This window comes from Aythya ferina, assembly GCF_964211825.1.
Source record: "Aythya ferina genome assembly, chromosome: 3".
In the NCBI taxonomy this organism is placed as follows: domain Eukaryota; kingdom Metazoa; phylum Chordata; class Aves; order Anseriformes; family Anatidae; genus Aythya; species Aythya ferina.
Window position 1 is genome coordinate 116,897,637 of NC_140298.1, and position 21,090 is coordinate 116,918,726.

The 21,090-nt window shown below is 51.2% G+C and overlaps 1 protein-coding gene across 1 annotated transcript; it reads left to right on the forward strand.

Moving 5' to 3' along the window:
• The first annotated feature begins 2,233 nt into the window (after positions 1-2,233).
• On the forward strand, positions 2,234-20,649 carry FAM167A (family with sequence similarity 167 member A). The gene is made up of 3 exons (XM_084514260.1): positions 2,234-2,557; positions 9,851-10,378; positions 18,476-20,649. The coding sequence occupies exons 2-3, from the start codon at positions 10,007-10,009 to the stop codon at positions 18,737-18,739; spliced, it is 636 nt and encodes a 211-aa protein (XP_084370386.1). The 5' UTR covers positions 2,234-2,557; positions 9,851-10,006; the 3' UTR covers positions 18,740-20,649.
• Positions 20,650-21,090: the final 441 nt, after the last annotated feature.

Here is a 21,090-nt window from a genome sequence, read left to right on the forward strand (position 1 = left end):
AGGTGAGATTTGGCTGGCTATAGGGCACATCTACCTTATGGGACCATGGTGAGCACAGGAGATTCGGGTTCCCCAAAAAAGCCTGCAGGGAATTGTTCTTGCAGCAGCCAATTGCCAGCTTGGACTTGGCAAAACCACATCCCAGAAAGGATCCAGGCCTGTATCAAAATGTTTCCAGGGGTCCAAGTGTCCTCCAGAAAAAGTGCTGTGCCCAGGGATGCTGAAGGACGTAGCTCTGGAGGCTGGCTGCTTTTGCAGCTCCGAGTGCAACAGAGGGCTCTCTGTATCTGAGCAAAATAATAAAAATAAAATAAAATAAAATAAAATAAAATAAAATAAAATAAAATAAAATAAAATAAAATAAAATAAAATACTTAACTATACATACAGACAGCATTAGTGTTCTACAGATTTGAGTTATTACACCTAATTTCAGGTGCTTGTGCAGGCGGTTGGAGTTAGAGCCTCATCATGGACAGTGCTTTGGTGGAAGGAGAGGAGCAGCTCCCACCACACGTCCTTTTGGTGAAGACAACTTAAATGAGAGAAATTCAGGCCAAAAACATTCATAACCCAAAAGGCGACTTCAGAGGGACCTCGCTCCAGCCTTTCACTGGTGTCTTATGGCAGCTCATTCAAAATCCATTACACAACTAAATTAAAAATAAACATTTACAGAAGAGGGAGCAGGGGCTGTGTGTGGTCTGTTATGGCGACGACAGAGACGTCCAGCCTTGGTGGCAACACCTCCGCTGGTAAACTAACCCTCTGCAGACCTGGTCCCTGGTCTTGAGGCCAGCTGACCTTGTCTGGCCACGTCGTGCAATTAAATGCTCTTGGCTATCAAAACTGGGTGTCTGCATCCAAATTGCCTGCCAGGAAGGGGCCCTGGGCTTGCTAATTCCTGGTCAAAACCGCATGTCCATGCCCGTGCCCTGATATCGTTTGGTTCGTGGTTAGAGCCACAGTTTTGTTTTGATGAGATGTTGCAGGAAATGTGGAGCCACCCGTTTGCTGCTAAGCGTTTAAACGCAGCTGCAGGGCTGCATCAGCAGGTTTGAGCAGCGAGGGAACAGCTCTCACATCTCCCTGGTCCCTCCTCACCACCAGCAGCCCCAGGAAGGGTGGGTGCAAGCCGTCAGCACGGCTTTGAGGGCTGATCACCAGGCAGCTTGCGTACGCACATCTGAAAATTGACAAAAAGGGTGCTGTCCAAGCAAAAAATAAATTAAAAATATATATATTAAATTTGCATCAGAAATGTGAAAATGCTGCTCTTCGCTCTTTGAAGTCTGCAGTGCTGCATCTCGCAGGGTGCCTTGCGCTTGGTGCTGTACAAACACAGCCTCTGAACTGGGAGGGGGGGTTGTGGGGCACCCCAGGTTTGGTTCTTCAATGGGATCATTGGGATGCAGGGCTCAGGAAAAGGGCTGTAAATCAGCCCCTGAAGCCCCGGGGGAGGGGGTGAAGAAAAAAAGGAGGAGGCTGGATGTGGGAAGAGGCCTGGGTGATTAGGTGTCTGTGGCCAGTGCTTAACCCTTTGCACCACCAGATTCACAATCCCGGCCCGCGGACTTGAGACACCAAACGTGCCACAGCTGCACCTGGGGACAGCTCGGGGGCTACTTTCCACAGCCACCCCCTGGTTTTGTGGGGTTAATCCTTAACCCCCGGGGAAAGAAGGAAAGCCTGGGTCCCCACATCACCCAGCAGCTGGGCTCCTGCCTCTCTCGGAGGCAATTAAGAGGTTTCCAGCCCTGGTGGGGTAGACGTGGGAGCCACAGGCTCTTTTCCAGTACAGCAGACAGGCAACGACCAGTTTAAGTGCTGCTTTCTGCATGGTGCCAGCCACGGTGCCCCAAGATACCCACCCCAGGGCTTCCCGGAGATGCTTCCCAGCCTTGCCAAACCGTCCCTGTCCCTCTTTGCCTTCCACATGCCTGCTGACCTCTGGGCAAGCCGTGGCATCTGGAAAATGTTATCCCCAGACGAGTGCCGGAGGTCCCCGGGCTCCATGGAGAAGCGCTCACTTCTCTCCATGGTGCATAACGGGAACAGCCACGGGGACAGTAGCCACAGGCTCTCCAGGCATCCCCTGTGAATTTTTGGGGTCCCTTCATCCCCCGTAGCATCCCTATCCCTCCTCCCTCATCTGGGTGCCGTTGTCGGAGGATGTCTAGGACCCGGGCTGCGCGGCTCCTCCCTTTCAGGTCTCTCCAGGGTTATTGCTTGGTGGGAGGTAGGTTCAGGGCTTGGTGGTATGAATGAAAGAGAGACAGGAAATCTGGACTGAAAAGCTCAAACTGGAATAGCTCGCCTGTCTCCAGGCAACAGGCCTGACGCAACCGCTGGGGAGAAAAAAAAAAAAAAAAAAAAAGTCCCTTAAATAAGGAAAAAAAAAAAACAACAGAGAGATTTCTGAAGCGAGACAGGGAGGAGGATGAGACAGTCTGCTGAAGGCACTGGTGACACCGCTCTGCAAATACCAAGTTGGAGACCCGAGGCGGAAGGAGGGAGCCAAGATGTCCGTGCAGCATTCCCGCTGAGTGCCTCCCCGGTGAGTTGGGTGCTGGCGTTGGGGCTGGGGAGGACCCCACGGACCCCCCTCTGCACCCAGGGCTGCACCCAGGGCAGGAGACCCCTGGGTTTGGTCGCCCTGTGGAAAGGGGAGCAGCAAGGACCAGGTGCTTGGGGAGGGAGCGGTGGGGTGGGGACCCCAAAGCACTGCCAAGTTCAGCGTGCATGCTCCTACATGGGGGATTTGGGGTTTGCTTTTCCCCCCCGCCACCAAAAATCCACGGAGATGGCCAGGCTGGCAGCACCCTGATGGTTGGGAGCAGCTGGAAATCAGGGCAGGGTCTGCGTTGCCCCCCTTTGCAGCGAGGTTTGTGGATGTTGCTTTCAGCTGGGAGAGCTGTGGGGGCACTCACCACCTCCTGTGGCGGGATTTTTCGGGGTGTAACAGGAAAAATTGTGGCTCTGGTTTGGGATGATCACCTGTTGCTCCCTCTGCCCCCTCCCCCAGATTTGTGAGAGCCCCGGGGAGGTCTGTGCAGGGCAGGCACCGTGGGATAAAGCCTGGTGGCCTCGCAGGGTGTAGCTGCCTCTGGGTTTTGAAGCAGGCACTGCGTCGAGCAGAGCAGGTTTCCACCTGCTCAGGTCTGGCCCTTGCAGCTCATCTTAATGATAAAGAAAACAACAAAAAAAATCATCCAGAACTTCTCCAGAGCCCTTTGTAACAGCTTGGGGCTAATTACTAAAAGAACGGGGTCATCCTGCACCCCTCCCAGCACGGGTGCAGCCCTGCACGAGCCGGGCACCCCCGGCACAAAAGCGCACGGTGCAGCTGATCCGTTCCCCAAATTGGCACCCGTGCAGGGCTGGGGGATCCTCCCTATTTCCCTGGGATGATCCCTGGATTATTCACCCCTGCTTCGCCCCCGGGAGCTTTTCTACATTAGGAAGCTTGCTTAAAAGGGATGGAAATGAAGGAAAACCCGGTGCCTTGTTTCCAGTGAGGAGCTGTGTCCAGCTGGTACCGCGTTGCCGCGGCTTTGTCCGCCCGTTGCCGCTATCCTATGGGTTCCCCCACTTTTCCGTGGGAACAAGCTGTGGGTTTGCCCTCCACCAGCCATCCTTTCAGCACGCTGGTGCCATCGCTGTCATCTGCATCTCAGGTCTCCTCTCCTTTCCTGTGTGCACCTCTTGGGAGGGATGAGAACGACACAAAAATGAAGCAGAGAGGGAAGGAAGGAGCCTGCAACAGCTCCGCGGCCATTCGGGGTTTGCAAAACCTAGCAGAGACACTGCAGGAAAAAAAAAAAAAGGAAAATAAATAAATAAAAACCAGCCAGGGAGTAATTCAGCCTTTCTGGGAGGAGGGAGTGGGGGTCTGTGAGCAGCTCACCTTAAATAATATTAAATAGCAAAGTGGGGATCTGCTCAGCGCTGCAAGCGCCGGGGAGGAGGCAGGTCTGAGCACAGTGCTTGGTGCTCGGCAGCTGCTAAGGCGAGTAATTGGATGGGACAGGGAGCACGAAAAAGGGATTAGGGGGTCGCCATGGGGGCGATCCTGCCCCCTGATCGCTTTAATTTGGAGTCAAACGGGAGCTGGTCCTGGCACTGCATCTGCAGGGGGTGAGCTCGGTGCTGGGCAGAATGAAGAAAATCTCTCCCCAGAAAGAATTTTATTTTATTTTATTTTATTTCCTCTGAAATCATACCCTTCTGCCTGCTGCCTTCCATGCTGCATTGAGGGAAAAATACCTCTGTGTGCCAGTCTCCTGAGAAGGGAGCATTTCCCAGCTTGATCCAGCTCCTTCCCAAGGAGTTGCAGCCCTTTGCCTCTCCCCTGCTGCACTGGCACAGAGGTCCCTGCCCTCTCCAGCTGCTCTTTCCCTTGGTGAAACACAGCTGGGTTTGGGGGTGGACAGCGGTGAAAATTAAGGAAAGAGGCTCTGCCAAGACACAGGTCCTTTGAGAACGTATTTGGGAGCCAGGATTAGGTCCCAAGATAAAAAAAAAGTTGCCTTAGCTGCTGCTGCTCAATCCCTTTCCCTCTAAGAACGATTTTACCTTGCTTTGGGTGATGGGCTGGCAGTCAGCGTCGCCCCCCCTGCTTTCCATGAAGGCTTCCCAGTCTGCAAATGCTTCCCACTCGTCACCAGCAGACTGGTTTGCAGGAATGCCAAACATCTGGCACAGCCCGGGCCATCTTCGTGCTGGGTTGTCACCCGACCGCTGGAAATCTGCTGATGGAGGGGAACTGGGCTGCTCTGGAGATGGAGCTGCCAGGGCCCATCTAAAGCAGGCAGCAATCTCCATCCTCCTGCCTCGAAAGCAGCCTGCTGGGTTTTGTCGGAGGGTGCAGGAGGGGCACGGTGCAGCAGGGATCCAGGGGATGGATGTGTTTGTTGGGGCAGGTTCTGAAACTACTGCTGGCACTGGAGGGAAATGTCCTAGAGCGAGCGAGTCTCCTCTTTTCTTCCCATTTTTAATCCTCTTGCCAGGCTGAGGGATCGGCTGCAGCCCCCCACTGCTCCCCCTTACTCCTTCCTTGCATTTGGGGCTACTTCTGGGGGGTCGTTAGGGTGGAAGGATGAACCCTCAGGGAGATTCCTCACCCCGCTGCAGGTTGTGCATGAGTGGAAACCCCACGTCTTGCCTCTTGCCCCCATTTATCTGCCAATGCCAAACCCACACCTGAAGGGCCGAAGCAGCAGGATGGGCTGCCTCTCTGCTGTTGACCAGAACATCTGAGCTGCCTGGGAGGTCTTTTGGGGTTTGTTCATGGTGGTAAATGCATAGAAATACCCAGGAGCACCCAGGATCCCATTAAACTCTATCAGTGTCTCAACCCATTATATGGGATAGCTCTGGAACCCCCTCTCCAAACCCTGCATCAGCCCAAGGACATGGATGTGGTCTTCTCCCTAGGTTGGAGGTGGGTCTCTGCGTGAGAAGGGATGAGGCTAACGTGGGCATCAGAGCCACTAGACCCGTGCCCGTACTCGGTGTCCCCGTCTCGCTGCTGGAAGAGGGGCCGAGCCCCCAGGTTTGTGGCCAGGGGGTCTCCACGTGCAGCCCATCCTCACCCCAGCCATGCCAGGCAGGTGCTGAGCACCTGATAACGGCACTGATAACACCGATTCCAGCGGGGGCTCACACCCAGAGGGAGTCCTGGCTTCGGGATCAGGCTGATCTCCAGGCTGCTGGCATCTCCTCCTGCTTGGGGGAAGGAGGCTGGAGGTCGCCTCAGGACAGGCAGGAAAGGGAACCAGATTTTTTTCCTGCAGGAGCAGATTTCAGGTGCTGCAGCGACCCATGGGGCTGCCAAATCCTGGATAACACAACCTGGGGAGAGAATTTCTCCCCTCCCAGCCCGTGGGGCAGCCAGGGAGAGGTTTGCTGCCTGCAGCGGCCTCGCTGCTGGATCCTCGGTGCCTGTGCTGCCCGGAGGATGCTCGGAGCCTCCATCCAGCACCGAGCAGCAGCCAGGGTCCTCCTGCCTCCATTGCTATGGCAACCCCGCTGCACAGGCGTCTCCTCCTCGCTCCCAACCTGCTGCAGACTGACGGGGGGGCTGCCACCCCCACCCCATCCCCAGATTTTTGGGGGACGCAAGCGCCACTCTCTCGCCCCATGGGGCACGGGCGGCTGGCTCTCACCCCCTCTTTTCTTCCTGATGTTGCACCTGCAGGCTCCTCATCACCCAAACAGACCCGCAGGGATGGGGGATGGCGTTGGTAGGTGGAATTTGTATCAGGGTTTTCTTTTGTAGGGTTATGAGGCGGCTGCATGGCCCCGCTGGAGTGACTGCCTGCAAACTGAACTGCGTCCCAAGCTCCACGGGTCCTGTAGGGCATCCCTGCATCGATCACAGTCAGGGCATGGGAACCCAGATGGGATGGAGACAGCTGAAAATACAGGAGGTGAAACCCTGTACATCTCTGAAGACCCCCAGAGCTTTTTTCCCAGCTGCACAAACTGCCTAGTTGGTGAGAGGGAAACTGAGGCATAAATGGCACTGATAGGCATTTTGAAGGTCATTAACATCCAAGCCCCGTCTGACACATGGCACAGGTGTTATCCATGGGCCATGCGGGCACCCCTGCATCCCACCAAAAGACTTCTCCCAGCCTGGGCTCTGTCCCACACCGAGGGTTTTTGTTTTCTTCTCAAGAACCAGAAGAGCAGATTAATGTAGACTCCTAAAATCACTGCTGCTCCTCTGCAATAAAAGCTGCTATCACTGCAAGCTGATGTCCACCAGGGACAGTGAAGAGAACTGAATAATTTTTTCTCTATACCTGTCTTGGCTGATTGCTTTATTTATTCTGTGGATTTTTTTTTCCCTCCAATTTTCAACCTCAGTGTTTCTCCCCCACTCTCTTTTTTATTCTCCTAGACCTTTTGCTCTCCAGCATGTGACCTTCCAAAGCACTGAGGGCCCTTCTTTACAGCCCTGAATTTAACAGCCTGTGAATTCCTGCTGCATGAAAACCTCATATTCAAAGCAGACCAAGGCATCATTTCATGTGATCTCCCTTTTGACCATGAACAGCATCTGAGTCGTGGTGTTACCCACCGCTAGTGGTGATAGAGCAAAGCTTCTCTCCCACCCCACTCCACCTGCCCCTGCCTCCTGTTGCCTACACCATCTCACCTGCTTGCTCAGGAGGCGTTCATGTGGTTCTCCTGCTATTTATTCATGGATTAATCCACAAGCAGGGATGTCTGAGGGTGTGTGATGGGGACAGGCCTGCTGCTTCTGCTCTGGGGATGGAGGAATTTCTGCAGTGGGAAGCTGCAGTGGCCAGTTGTGCCGCTGGACCTGGTTCCTTAGAGCACAGGATTCCCCACGAGCTTTACAAGGTGTGTCTGGTGTGTCAGGGTTTGCTTTGCTGGCTTGCAAACGTGCAAAAGCCAAGCCTCAGGGCATGCCAGCTCAGTGAGCCTTGGCTTGGCAGGACTTCACACCCAAGGCAGTTGGGTAGTCCTGTGATTTCTCCATCCGTTCGCGTGCTCCTGCTAATCCCTTTGGATGACAGCTTTCAGGGTGGGTCAATTAAGCTGTTTTTTCCATGGAAGCCTAACCCAATGAAGAAATTAAAGGTGTTGTGTTGACTCGGTGACCTGATGTGTCCTGTACCTTCAGAACTGATAGCTTTCCTGCAAGGAAAGGGGGAAACCCTTTGGGTTTTGGTCACCATTTTGGTGCCAACCTCCTGTTACCCCTCATTCCGCATGGCATGAACCCATCGAGACTGCCAAGTGTCATCAGGAAGACAAATCAAGGATTAAGCACATCAATTCCAGGCCAGCCTAGAGGAAAATTGTCCCTGCCTGGGACAGGGAGGCTGGGAGAAGAAGGCTGAGAGGGATGCCCATGGGATGAACGAGGGGCTTGGTGTTGCAGCTGGGAGGTGAAGGGTGGGCTGGAACGGTGCCACTTCCAGGGCAGAAAAATCCCTCAGCAGGTGCTGGGAGGTGGAGATCTGTGCTGGAGACATGAGACAAAAGAATTTGCGGGGGCTCTGCTTTGTAGGTGCAATGTTTGGCAATGTCAGCCTTACAATAAAGGTGTTTTCTCTGTTAGGGGATACCAAATCCAGCAGCACAGTGCGTTCAACTCTATCAGACAGCTGGATTCTGCCACCTCTAGCTATCCCCACCTCAGTGGAGGCAAAAAACACTCAGACAAGGTCTTCAAAGTCGTTAGTGTTTCCCATTATTGATGTCAGTGGGCTAGAATATGCTGCTGGAGCAAAATTCATTAACGTGCCCTCAGCTCTGCAGAGCATCAGTGCAAGAGCTGGTGCATGGCCTGACTCTCCAAACAGGCAGCCCTCGGCTCTCCCCTCCATACAATCTATTTTTTCAGCAGAAGAAGGAAAACTGTTGTTGCTCCAGGCACAAGAGCGCTTGGCTTCAACCTGATGTAGTATCTGGGCTTGCTCCCGCTCACCGTAAAACTCTCATTAACATAAATAGGAGCAGGAACAAGACCGCAACATGACTAATTCTCCACCCCCGGACTGTCTGTGTGTATATTATCAGCTACTCATTCAGCCCATGTGCCTCCATGCAATTGTAGGATAAATCTTGCTCTCTGTTGGTGTTTATTTTAAATTGAATCTTCTTACTGAAAAGGTTTGAGAGGCATAATTATGGTCTGGATTTCAGAGCTGCACACGTCTTTGTGGGCACAAATAGCAGGGAGAAGAATGGCTGAGTAACTCATATTGCTGTGTTTCAGTGCATCCAGCTAGAAAGCTGCATACGTCCCGGCTGGTCTTTCTGGGCATGTTACCAGGCAGGCAAAAAGTATTTTGTTTTGCGTTCGACGTGTAAACGAGAGCTCTGGATCTATTCCTAGCTCAGCCACAGATGAGCATATGACCTTGAGAAAGTCTCTTATCTGATCCTACCTCAAATGAATGCAGAAGCTGCCTGAGCTTAACTCTTGCAGAATTTTTCGAGCTCTCTGTCCCACGGAGGAAAGTTTGGTTGGCCAAGCTGTGGTCCACCGGTGGTGTAAGGAGGAGAAGCTGGGAAGAAAGCTCCTGGCTCCTCGGTGCTGGTGCTCATTGTCCTGGACACCATCCAGACACAGCTCAGGAGCCAGCAAGGGTGAGGGACTTCTGCCATGAGGCAAACTGGAGCTGGTCAGTGATGGAAACCACCAGCCCAGATCTCTCTTAGTGCAGGCATCCAAACCCAAGCTGTGACAGTGCTCCGGTTACTCCCCAAACTGGCCAGGGGCTTTGCTCCTGCCTCAAGCTCACTGGATGGGTGGAAGCTGAATCTTACAGCTGGAGATTGGCATCTTTAGCAAGCCTAGATCTAAGTGCAACCCCCTAAAACTGGGCAAGAAAACAAACGAACAATACATATATATATATATTTCTATCTCTCCTTTGGGCTCAAAAGTTTGGGAGAAGGTTACATTGTCCTTTATCATCTGTCCCTTTTTCACTTAAGTGGAGAGATGTAGGATTGCCAGCTGGGGAGGCAGCAGGATGGTGCCAAGTCACCCTGACCCCCAGCAATAGACAGAGGACATCGGGTTGTGTGACACAGCCTCAGAAGGGTCTGTCAGTGTTTCCTGGCCTCATCGGCAACCTTATCATGGCCCCTTAAAATCGAAGGTGCACGTAACCAGAGCTTCCCAAAAAACCTGTCTGTTCCTGCCCCAAAAGCAAGGCAGAGAGCTGGGATGAGGTAACACTCCCCGGGAGCACCTTGGCACCCTGCCTTTCCCAAAGCCCACGCGCTGCAAGAGCTGCCTCTCCCTCCTTGCTCCCTTTTCCTTCTCAAAGTGGAAACTAACCCTCTGCTTCTCTTCTAGGTGTCCGTCCAGCCTTGGCGTGGTGCCTGAGCAGGATTTATCCTCGGAGGAGGCACGTTGGGCTCATTGCAGTGAACTGGTCCGGTCTTGAGGGCTTCCCACCCTTGTCCCTGACCCGTGGGAGCCCAACCCTATGCCGTTGGACTCTCGGAGAGGATGTCTCTGCCTAAAATCCAAATAGAAGAGGTGGTGGACAGCACAGATGGTGGCTCTGGAGGTGCCGTTCCTCCTGATGATCACCTGAGGAGCCTCAAGGCTTTGACGGAGAAGCTGAGGCTGGAAACCAGGCGCCCGTCCTACTTGGAGTGGAAGGCGAAGCTGGAGGAGCAAGCATGGAAGAGCCCCCAGCCAGCCGACGAGGAGGACGGGAATGAGGCCAAAAAGGGCCTGGAGGAGACTGTCCCTCTGAGAAAGGTGCAGCTGCACCTCAATGGGAACCCTGCCCAGGACAAGGTGACTCTTACCTCAGGGAAAATAGGCGGCTTTGAGAGCATCGACGAGGCTTTGACGTGGCTCCGGAAGGAACTGGTAAGTGGTTTCCTGCCCCTAGTAGATAGCAGTCTTTATTTTCAAGGGAAAAGAAGGAGGGGGAAACAAGAAGCTCTTTGTTCCCAGCTGCCTTCAGCCCCGGGTGAAAAAGCAACCCACAGTCGTTGCATGGCTGGCAGGAGCAACCTGGGAAAGGGAAAGGTGAACGACAGAGAGCCCATGGCCTTGGAGAAGGAGCCGGGTCCATCTCAGAGTCCTTGCTGGGCTCCAGCAGGCCAAAGAAATACAGCAAGTCGAGTTTTAGCAGTTTGTTCCATCTCCTGCTTCTTTAATTGTGTCTCAGGTGAATACAGCATGAATACATTGCCCTTGCTGGATTTACCCATTCTGGATTTATCCTTGCTGCCTGTGGCCATCAGTGGTTTAGGAGCTCCCTCAGTGGGACATTGCATACTGATCACCATTTAACAAGCATTAGCAGATCTAACTTCCAAGTGATTGCCCAATTCCCCCTTTTTATTTCCTTTTATTTATTTAATTAATTAAAATATTATGTAAGTCTTGTGGGAACCATCTTTCCCCAAATCATTTCCGCACTGCGGGACAATGGCAGAGCCTGACCGCAGACCCTTCCTCAGCCAGCTCTCACAGGTTCATCACCTGTTGAGTCCTCCTTCATTACACACTGGCCCACTTTTCTGTCATCCTCCTGCCTCAGACACGCACCCCATCTAACACATATCTTTATTTCTCATTGATACAAGCCACCAGGAGGAAGGACTGGAGACCTTCTGCTTTCCCAAAGCAAGGGGAGGACATGACAGGCGGGCCAGGCCTATGTCAGTCTTCACTGACCTGCTCTGTGCAGTTCAGCAGGAAGGAAAAATTCTGCTAACCATGTTTCACAGAGAAAAAGACAAGATATAAACTCTACACATAAGTTAGGAAAATAACCAGAGCCAGGGCAAGGGCACTGGAAGCTCAGCTTTCATGTGCTGTGCTGCTGTCGTGGTCCTAGGCCCAGCCTGCCAGCACTGACCCAAGCAGCTTCCAGCCCAGCTCAGGAATCAGCATGTCCTGGGGATAATTCCCTTCAGGAAACATAGGTGTATCCTTTATGGAGCCAGGGAATGCCAAGAGGATGGATGGTGGGACTGGGACAGCCGTTTTGGGGGTTGGAGAGTGGGCCCTGCTCTGCACAAGAGTAGGAGCAAGCAGAGGCAGATGGCGCTTCCCAGCAATCCTTCCCTTCTGGACTGAAAATGAAAATGGAAGGAAAAAAATCCTTATTATTTGGCCCACGTGGCTGGAAACTGGATACAACTGATGTCACGGGACTCTGTTTCTGTTGCCAAATTGGGTGTTTGCCTTGTGATTGCCAACAGCATTTGCAACTGTTTGGACGGCAGCGCTATTTGCAATGGGGTCCCTGAGGGCTGCGAAAGCACGTGTGGTTCAGACACGATCGTGAAAATGTTCCTGGGCAAATCCTTTGCTTTTGATAAGCACCAAAAGTCTTTGAGGAAAGCTGCTCATGCAGAACAGTGAATAATATATATATATTTTAAGTCCCTGCGACTTCTGTGCCAAAGAATATTTATTCAACAACTTTTTTGTTGTTCTTGCTGCACTTGCCATCTGGATTGATCTCTGAAGGAGTTATTTACACAAGTGGTCTTGAAAATCAGTTTTGGTGGCTGAGATGTGTCTCAGGACCATAGCTCTTGGAAAACAAGAGCAGCACTTTCAGAAATCCAGGACTATTACAAAGAGTTTTGAGTTGATCTCCTAAAATCACTCGGTGCTCTGGAGAATATCAGCTCCTGATCTCAGAGCTGAACCTGGGTCCATGCTTGCATCTGTGATGAATTCTCATAGTCACAGAGGGCTTGATGTAAAACCCAAGTCTCAAGATGCTCAAAGACAGTAAGGAACAATTTCTTCTTTCTTAAAGACCCAGATTTTAACGGGTTTGGTTTGTTCTTGGTCTCCTGCCCAAAGTATAAATTGTCTTAGAGTCTACCCTTTAGACTAGGGTGTGGTATATAAACCCTCATCTGATGAAAATTAAAAGTTTAAATTAAGGAAGAAAAAGGGCAAAGCAAACCCTAATTGTTCCTCACTTTCCATTTTCCTGTCTCTTAATTATACCAGTCTTTACTGGATCTGGACGTGACTCATGTAATTTAGAACAATTTCCCCAAAAGACAGAGCATGCATTTGACTGACCACACAGCTTAATAGCTATGTTGGAGGCACTATTGCTGGGTTAGAGCTGCCAGCGAACAGTGAGAACACAGCAAGGCCATCGCTTCACAGGGTGCTGGAACAAAAAGATGCATTTCACATTGCATTTCAAGGATGAAGCCCAGTTTCTTTTGAAATAAACGAACCAGCTTCCTTTTATCCCAACACAGCCAGGATTTTTCCTTGTTTACCAGCATTTAATGATGGCAAAGTGAACAGGGGGATTTAAGAACAGGGTATGGCTCTGGTTTTGTAGAGTTTCTACATCTGCTTAAGGCAGGATCCAAGGCCAGAAAGTGCAGCATCCTTCAGACAACAGCCTGCTCAGGGCAGACAGGCAGGGCTCCAGCACCCATCCCTCGGTTATGGTTGCCCTCAGTGGGCGATAAATCTTTCTGGTCTGGTTTAACGTCAGAGACCACAGACCTGGGCACAGCACCAGCCCTGCCACAAGCAGCCTGGTGCAGACGCAGCCACAGAGCATAGCAGGAGCGAGCACATCTGCATCAGCACCAACTCTGCCAGGGCTCTTTCCTGAGCTGTGGCTCCCTGGTAACTCACAAACCAAGCCTAGAGCTGCTTGGGGCACTGCTGGTTTTTGGAATCAAAGCTGTGCCAGGAGGCACGCTGATAATGTATGAGATGATGACCAAGGCTCTGGCCCTGCTTGCTCTACCATTACAATCAGAATCAACATGAGCATCTGGGCAGCTTTCTGAACAGCATCCAAAAGTGATCCATGTCATAACTCGGGGGAAATCTGCTTCTGCCATGCCATCCTCCATCGCAGGCTGAATTCTCCCTCACTCTGTGCAGTCCAAGAGGAGTCAATTTAGATTATTCTAAATTAGTTCCCCAATGAAAGGGCAGAAGCAGTGTGTGCCCAGGACACAGGTACACCACTGCTTGTGCCTTTACAGAACAAAATGAAGCAAAGCGAAGCATAGCTGCATCTCTCACACTGTTCAAACCTCACCACAGCTCCCAGCATGTTTAGGCGGGGCTGTTTCATTAGCACAGCCTAGCAAGGTTTTGGCTTGTACCATGAGCACCCTGCCAAACCGTTAGAGCTTCAGGAGCTTGCACATGCAGCAGACCATCCCCAGCAAGCGGTTTGTGTTGTAACACCCAGTTCTGGAAACAAAGTGAGTTTAGTTGCACGTGCATGCCCAGATTTCCTCTTAGCCATGGTGTTACAAGTAAAGCTGCCTGCTAAACCTGAAGCATTACTTCCAGTTCCCAAAATAGAGGTCATCCAACGCTGCAGGGAATTTGTCCCCGTGTGTCCAGAATCTGCTCTGGTTCGGGTTCAGCCGGGTCCAGGCTTCTCACGGTCAGAAGGGAAGCCAAGGACAAGTCCAAGGTCTCACTGTGCATCTGCTGCTCGTGGTCTTTCCCCCCAGGTGACCAGTCCTGGGACCTGATTCTGCACCTTGCACGTGAAGACCTGGCCCTGTTTTTTAGGTCTGCATATGCCCACTGAGCTCCAGCCAGCCACGTCAGCTGGGACCTGCTGAGAATCTGGCCTTGGGAAGCTGATTTATTCAGACATGCAAATTCCTGCTCTTGTTTTTGTGCTGTGAGGCTCTGTGTAGGTGTACCAGCAAATTGCAGCACTCAGCATGTGTTGAACCGCCCGGGGGCTGGAACATTTCCCTTCCTAACTCCTCCTGTCTCCTCTTTGCCTCTGTGCTGTCAAATGTGTCTGCTTATCATCAACACTGAAAGTAAGACTGCCACCAGCCAGGGTATGGTGAAAGACCCAGGGATCGGAGTGGTCAGGCTCTATTTTCTGCTTTGTTTTTGGCCTGTCAAGACAAATTTTTACAAGTTCTAAAACTGAGCCTTCAAAGTGCTTTTTTTTCCCCCTAAATGTGTGGCAAGTAATTAAAGGACAAAACTCCACCACAAGCTGGGATGCCTTCGGACAGTAATGACAGTGGTGCGGTAGGAAAGTGTGATTTCCTTCTCAAATTCACCAACATTTTTGCACTGAAATCAGAGGTGTGTGAACCAGTATGCAGGAAAGGTTTTTGAAAAGGGACCTGAAAGTCAGGTGCTCTCTCTGTTGGTGTCTCCACTTCAGATCAATTTGTCTTCCTCATCAAGAGCAATAGGACTCAGCAACATGCTTTACAAAGCTCCTGCTATTATTTCTATTTTTGACACTGATATTGGTTGAGCAAGTACTTAGGTTATTTTAAATGTCGATGTGGCACCAAAACACTGTTGTCATGAGCACCATTCCAGATTGCTGTGTGATTTTTGGGAGGTGGGGGAGAAAGAGGAGGAATCTAGAGGATGGATATAGTGATGGAGTGACTTGTGTTGGAAATCTGCTATATAACAGGTCCAGGAAGGTCCAGGAAGGATTTGTCCATATTTGTAATTCAAGCAGTGAAAGGACTTGTGCACATGCACAGAAGCAGTGCCATCGTTACTTCTAAATTGCTGGAATTTGGGCAGTTTGAGGTGTTTAGACAGAGCAAAACCATCCCCAGGGGGCAGTTTGGGTGCAACCATCCTTTTTAGAGAGTAGTGGGTTTTCATGGGGTGGATATGGGTTTGTGCACGTGGCAGAGATGGAACTGTAGCTCTGAAAAACACTACTCCTCTCTAAGTCCTCTCTTGGCCTCATTTGGATGCTGAGCTGCCAGGCTTTTCCTCTGGCTGTGGGCTTTCTCCCAGACATACCATTACCAGTCCTGGATACATTTTAGTGCCACTTAATTCAACAAAAAGCAGAGGTAACTACGTCCCTCAGGAAAGGTAAGATGAAGTTTCTGAGGGACTCTACACAGTCTAAACCCAATACTGAAGAAAGGTGAGATTTGCGACCCATGCCAGGTCCTGCATGTGTTAGCTAAAGCATCTGGGCTTGATTTGGGGTTGTGTAACCCACAGGCATCGCAAAAACACCTTGTTTGGGGCTGTGGGTTGCACCACAAGGGCGTGAGCATCTAAAATTAGCCGCAGCAGGGTGGCATCTGAGCACCTTTGAAGATGAAGCCTCAAACCTAAACACAGACGTACCCGAATTCTCTGAAGTGTTTGGCAAGGGTCTGGTGGCTGGGCTGCGCTTGGATCCAAGTGGCTGCACCCAGTTTCACTTTCTTTTGATCTTTTAGAAATAAAAAGTGTGAACCCTGGGGAAGCAACCACTTCTCCGCAGATCACCACCCCGAGCTTCATGGAGCACAGGTTGGGACCCTGACCGTGCTCCTTTCCAAAAGAGATCCTTAATCACTTCTCCTGTGCCATCTCCCCACGGTGCACATAGTCCTTCAGCCAGCCACTACCAGGCTTTGTCCCCCGTCCATCCGTTTTGCTGGCCTGGAGGGCAGAAGAGGACTTTATGTCCCTGGGAAAACGTGCACATTGACAGCTCATCCCTGCTTCCCTGCAGAGCCCCAGAGCACAGCCTGCAAGGGCTGGGTCTAGGACAATAATTTCTGCCCAGCCGGGCTGGTTCAGCAAATGCCAGGGGTGCCAGGTATGGTGTAAGAAAGGAACGGAGACCAGAGGTTGAGCACCTGAAGGACAAAGCTGGGAATCTGCTCCCCACGACCCAGACAGCTTTGTCTGTGAACTTGCACAAAAGCAAAATGGTTTCTTAGAAAAGCATCGAAAGCAAGAATGGGTCAAAAAGAGGGAAATTGGCTTGCAGGAGGGAAATGGCAATCTCCAAGTCCATTCCCTCTCCACAAAGGTCTCCTAATTCATTTTCTAAACTTTTTTTTTTTTTTTTTTTTTTTTAATCCCACATTCCTCAAAACCTCTGGTGAAAGCATTTGTTGACTTTTCTCATGTAGCTTGATTAACCGACAAGAAATACTGACCAAGGGTCAGTCCAACAACATCTGCGATCGCCTTCCTGATAAAATGTCAAGCCACGGCATTCATTGTGAAACAGGGAAAGATATAATTAATATATTTATTTATTTATTTATTTATTTATAATTCAACTCATGTAGGAGAAGAAAAGCCTACCAAGTGGCATTGCTCTGCTGTGGGCAAGGAAATATTGGGTTGAGGTTTTTTTTTTTGAAGAGGGTAAATTGCCACAACCCCACCAACAATTCAAGAAGGAAGTTCAGGCTGGGGTTTATAGGAAGGTGAATGAATCCTCTGCAAACAACGGACCCCAAATGCTGTCTGAGAGTACCAAGGAAGGTCCTCCACGGTGCCTCTGTGGGACAGGAGTGAGAAGAGCCTTGCTTGGCTCGGATTAATTTACATTATATTAACGTCAGCCCTTGCCTTGGGCTCTGAGCATCAGAAAGGTCTTGTGCAGAAACACCAGGGCCACCTGTGGAGCATCCTGAGCTGAATTTTGCCTCCGCCCTTCACCTCTGCAGCTTGGTGCTCCAGCCACTACCCCAGGAATAAATTTACTCGTCGCTCGTCATCTGTACTCATAAACCAAGCAGCTGGTTTTCAGGCCTGGAGGCAAACTGGTACGGTCTGGCCGTGTCCAGGCTGTTAAAATCCAGGCACGGTGGCTGTATCCCAAATGCCTGCTGAGGACGAATCCCCCCAAGTTACCTCCTGAGGGGTGCCTGTGGGGAGTTGCTCAGGGCTGTGTGCCTTGGCCTCTGCTCAAAGGATGCCAGGACTGCGCTTGCAGCTGAGCAAAGAGAAAAGTTTTGTGGCCATGCACAATTTAACATATTAATGTACTTGTAGCCTGGGTCTGCTTCTGAACTTCTCGCTCAGACCACAGGGAGCTAAGAAGAACAAAAAGAAAACCAAAAACATACCCAGAAATAAACTCACAGTCAGGAATCCTTGGTACCAGCGGGCTCCTTCTCATGCTGGTTCATGTCCTGGGATGGAGGAGACATCAAGAAAAGGGTCAGGGCATCACACGGGGCCAGCTAGAGGATGGTTTTCCAGCCTGTGCTGCTCCCTCCTTGTCTCCAGGAGAGATTCAAGCCTCAAGGTTCACCTGCTTGGCTTCTCTCCCACCACTCCCTTCTCTTTGTGGCTTTTGAGGTTTGCTGCTTTTCTGCAGGGAGGGAGGTGGGGTGAGAAGTGGGGCTTGGCGTCTGCCGGCTTCTGTTCCCCAGGTAAAGGCTGATGCTCACTGTGAATCCCGCCAAGCGATCACCTCCTTCCTTCACCACTCCCAATATCCTGTGGCAAGGAGTTTTCTGCTTAATTATGAGTCGGAATTAAAAAAAAAAAATGATAGTAATAATAACAAAAAAATCAATTTCCTTTCATCACTTCTGAATCTTCCACCTTTCAAAGTTGGGTGCCAGGGGAGGAAAAACCCTCTGAAATATTCAGCTTGTTAACCCGCGGGGTGCTTGTTCCCTGTCCCATGGGGACCGTGGGGGCCCCATCCTGAGATCTGCTGCCAGCCCGCGAGATAAGCCCCGGGGGATGTGGGGAGCCACGCTCCCCGCTGTCATGAACCAGCCCTGATTTATGCAGGCTGGAAACCCGTGCCAGGTAGTTGGGGATCGGTTCTCTGGGGTTCTTTTAATTGCTCCTTTCCACCTCTAATTGCTGCTTCTCACTGTGGCTGCTCCCTTACGAGCGAGATTAATTTGGGCTTTGCTTAGGGCTGAGAGGGAGGCTCTAAAGACTGCGCTGGCTGATACCCGAACCATCAGCCTCGGTGTGGCTGGATTTAATTCCATTTTCCCAGTTCTTCCAGAGAGCTGACCAGGCACAGAACCAGCAATTCAGCATCCTGAGCTCCTATTTGACTGGGATGCATTGCAGGGAAGACTTTTGCCTCCATCCCAGTCCTTCGCAGCGGGGTAGCACCCCTGGCCGCGTTAATTTCCCAATGATTTGGTGCAAGCAGCACCCTGAGCAATGCGTGCAGTGCCCATGCTGATACCTTCTCCCCTCCGCTCCCTCCGTCTTGCGTTTCAGGCAGAAATGCGCCTGCAGGACCAGCAGCTGGCCAGGCAGCTCATGCGCCTCCGCAGCGACATCAACAAGCTGAAGATCGAGCAGACCTGCCACCTCCACCAGCGCATGCTCAACGACGCCACGTACGAGCTGGAGGAGCGGGACGAGCTCTCCGACCTCTTCTGCGACTTCCCCCTCATCAGCTCCTTCAGCCTCTCCACGCCGCTCAAGCTCATCGGGGTCACCAAGATGAACATCAACTCGCGCCGGTTCTCGCTGTGCTGAAAGGCAGGGCAGAAGAGGGAAGGATGGGGGAGAAGGAGGAAGGATTGGGCAGTGCCAGGGCGCTCCCTGCCTGATGGCTGGGCACAAAGAGGTCTCGGAGGGGCAGAGGGAACAGGAGCAAGCGGGGAACCCACGGCTGGTCTCGGTGGCATAAGGAGAAGCAGAGCCCGGTGCTGGGATGGCTCAGAGATGAGAAGGCAGGACCTGCAGGAAGCACGGAGCATCTGAACCCAGCTTGGGCACTTAGCCTGCTCTTTTGCAAAGTCCCTTCTCCTCCTTCTCCTCTCCCTGCAGTAGCAAAGAGGTGGACACATCCCCAGTATTCAGAAGTCAGAGGGGAGGTTCAGCCAGAAATCAGGGCAAAAATCCCCTTTCCCCTCCCTTTTACCTCCTCCCAGGCTAGAGCTGTCTTCAGAAAATGTCACTCTCCTCCCTGGATGTCTCCTGAGACATCAATCCTCTGCCTCTGACGGCCCAGGCATGGGGTCTTTGGGGCTGTTTCAGATGAAAAGATGGTTTCCAGTGGAAAGGAGCCCTCCCAGAAGCTGAGGGATGGTGAGTTAAATGGTTTGCAGCCCCAAAAAGTGGTGAGATGTGCTTGTTGACGTGCTCCATTGAGTCCAGTGTACTCTATCGTATTTTTTTCTGTGGTACGGATTATGGATGAATCGTGGACATATTTATACAGAGGCTGCATCTGGCCAGAAGTCACCTGTGTGCCCTAGAATTTATACCCAGAGCAATATTTGTTCCTGATCCCACTGTCAGCCGTGGCCACAAGACTCCCGTGGCTAGCTCCAGAAGCAGTAAGGCAACGGAGGGAGTTTACACCCGGGACATCCCACGACAGAGAAACCACCCGGGGCTGACATTCCCCTCCCAGCAGCAGCACCAGCAAATCCTGGATCCTCTGTAGCAACACGCATCCGTCAGAGAAAGGACCTCCAAGAGGAGAGAATGGACATTTGGGTGATGAGGGTGAAGTGCGACCACAAATTAAAGGGACAAACATTGCTGCGACGAGCTGCCCTCACTGTGCTTTGGACCTGCAGCCATCGCAGGGGGATTCCTTCCTGTCCTGGCAGTGTGTAGGGTGGATGCTGTGTTTTTCTGCCTTCCAGGGCATGAGGGACACAAGGGGTTTAGCCACAGATTCCTTGGGGCTCCTGGCACCCAAAACAGGGGATTGTGGCTGCCTCGAGGCTCTCCCTCCTGTTCCAACACTTCTGACTATGCCAGGGCCCAGCTCTGCTCTTCTCAGCATGCCAGAGCAGCTCGGTGGTGCCTCCCCCTCCAGTGTATGGCTCTCTGGGAGGTATTTGGGGGCAGCAGAGCTGTAGCTGTACTAATAGTTTAATCAGTGTTGTGCCTAAACTTGGAGACTTTTACTGCCCAGGTACTGAAGGTTTAATAGGGTTGTGGCCAGACTGCCAGTTGGCCTCTGGATTGTGATGCCATTTAGTTTACTAGTAGAGAAATAGCCTTATTTCCCCATGGACATTTTGGGAAAAAAAAAAAATCATTAAAATTCTTCTTTGTTTACTTTTTTAATAAAAAGAAAATATCTATTCATGTCCCATGTTGGTTTTCGGAGGCATTTTCGATCAAAAGATGGCAACGACAGCATTTCAGTGAAAATAATGCCTTGGAAGAGAGGGACTGGTTCTCTCTAGGATAATCTAGAGTCAGATACAGAGGGGTCATGCCTTTGGGCTCTTATCTGGCAGCTGAATGCCAGGGGTTAGTACAAGCACAGTCTTAGGAGGTCATTGTACGTGGCATTAGAGATATCAGACGTCTGGGTTCCAGACATGTATTTTCTGCATTAAGTGGGATGAGGATGGTTATAAACTGCCAGCTGTTCATCGAAATGCACAATTTTTTTAATTATAAAACGATGTCTGTACTGATTCCTGCCTCTGGTCTCTCCTTTTGTTCAGCGGTTCCAATCCTGCTGGAGAGCAGGCAGGGACTCGAGACCTCACATGAAGCACCAGGTGGGTCCAGCACCTCCACGCTGCTAAGCACCAGCATGGAGTTTGCAAGGTTTGTGGGTGTAAAAGGTTTTCCATCAGGTTTTTCTGTCCTTGCACATCATTAGGACATCCCCTATGGCTACAGCAGCAGATTCTCTGCCTTGCAGTCTGGAGGAGATGGAAAGAAATAAAGGTGGGAGGACATGTTATGTGTTTGGACAAAAATGTACAGGAAACAGAGCCAAAAAAAAAGTCACTCTTCACTCTTTTATGCTAGGTGTTGTTTTGTTACTCAGCCACTGAGCCAAAGGTGATTTCAGGCACTTAAAAATATATCCAGCTAAGGAAGAAAAATAAATAAAAAAGTATCTGATT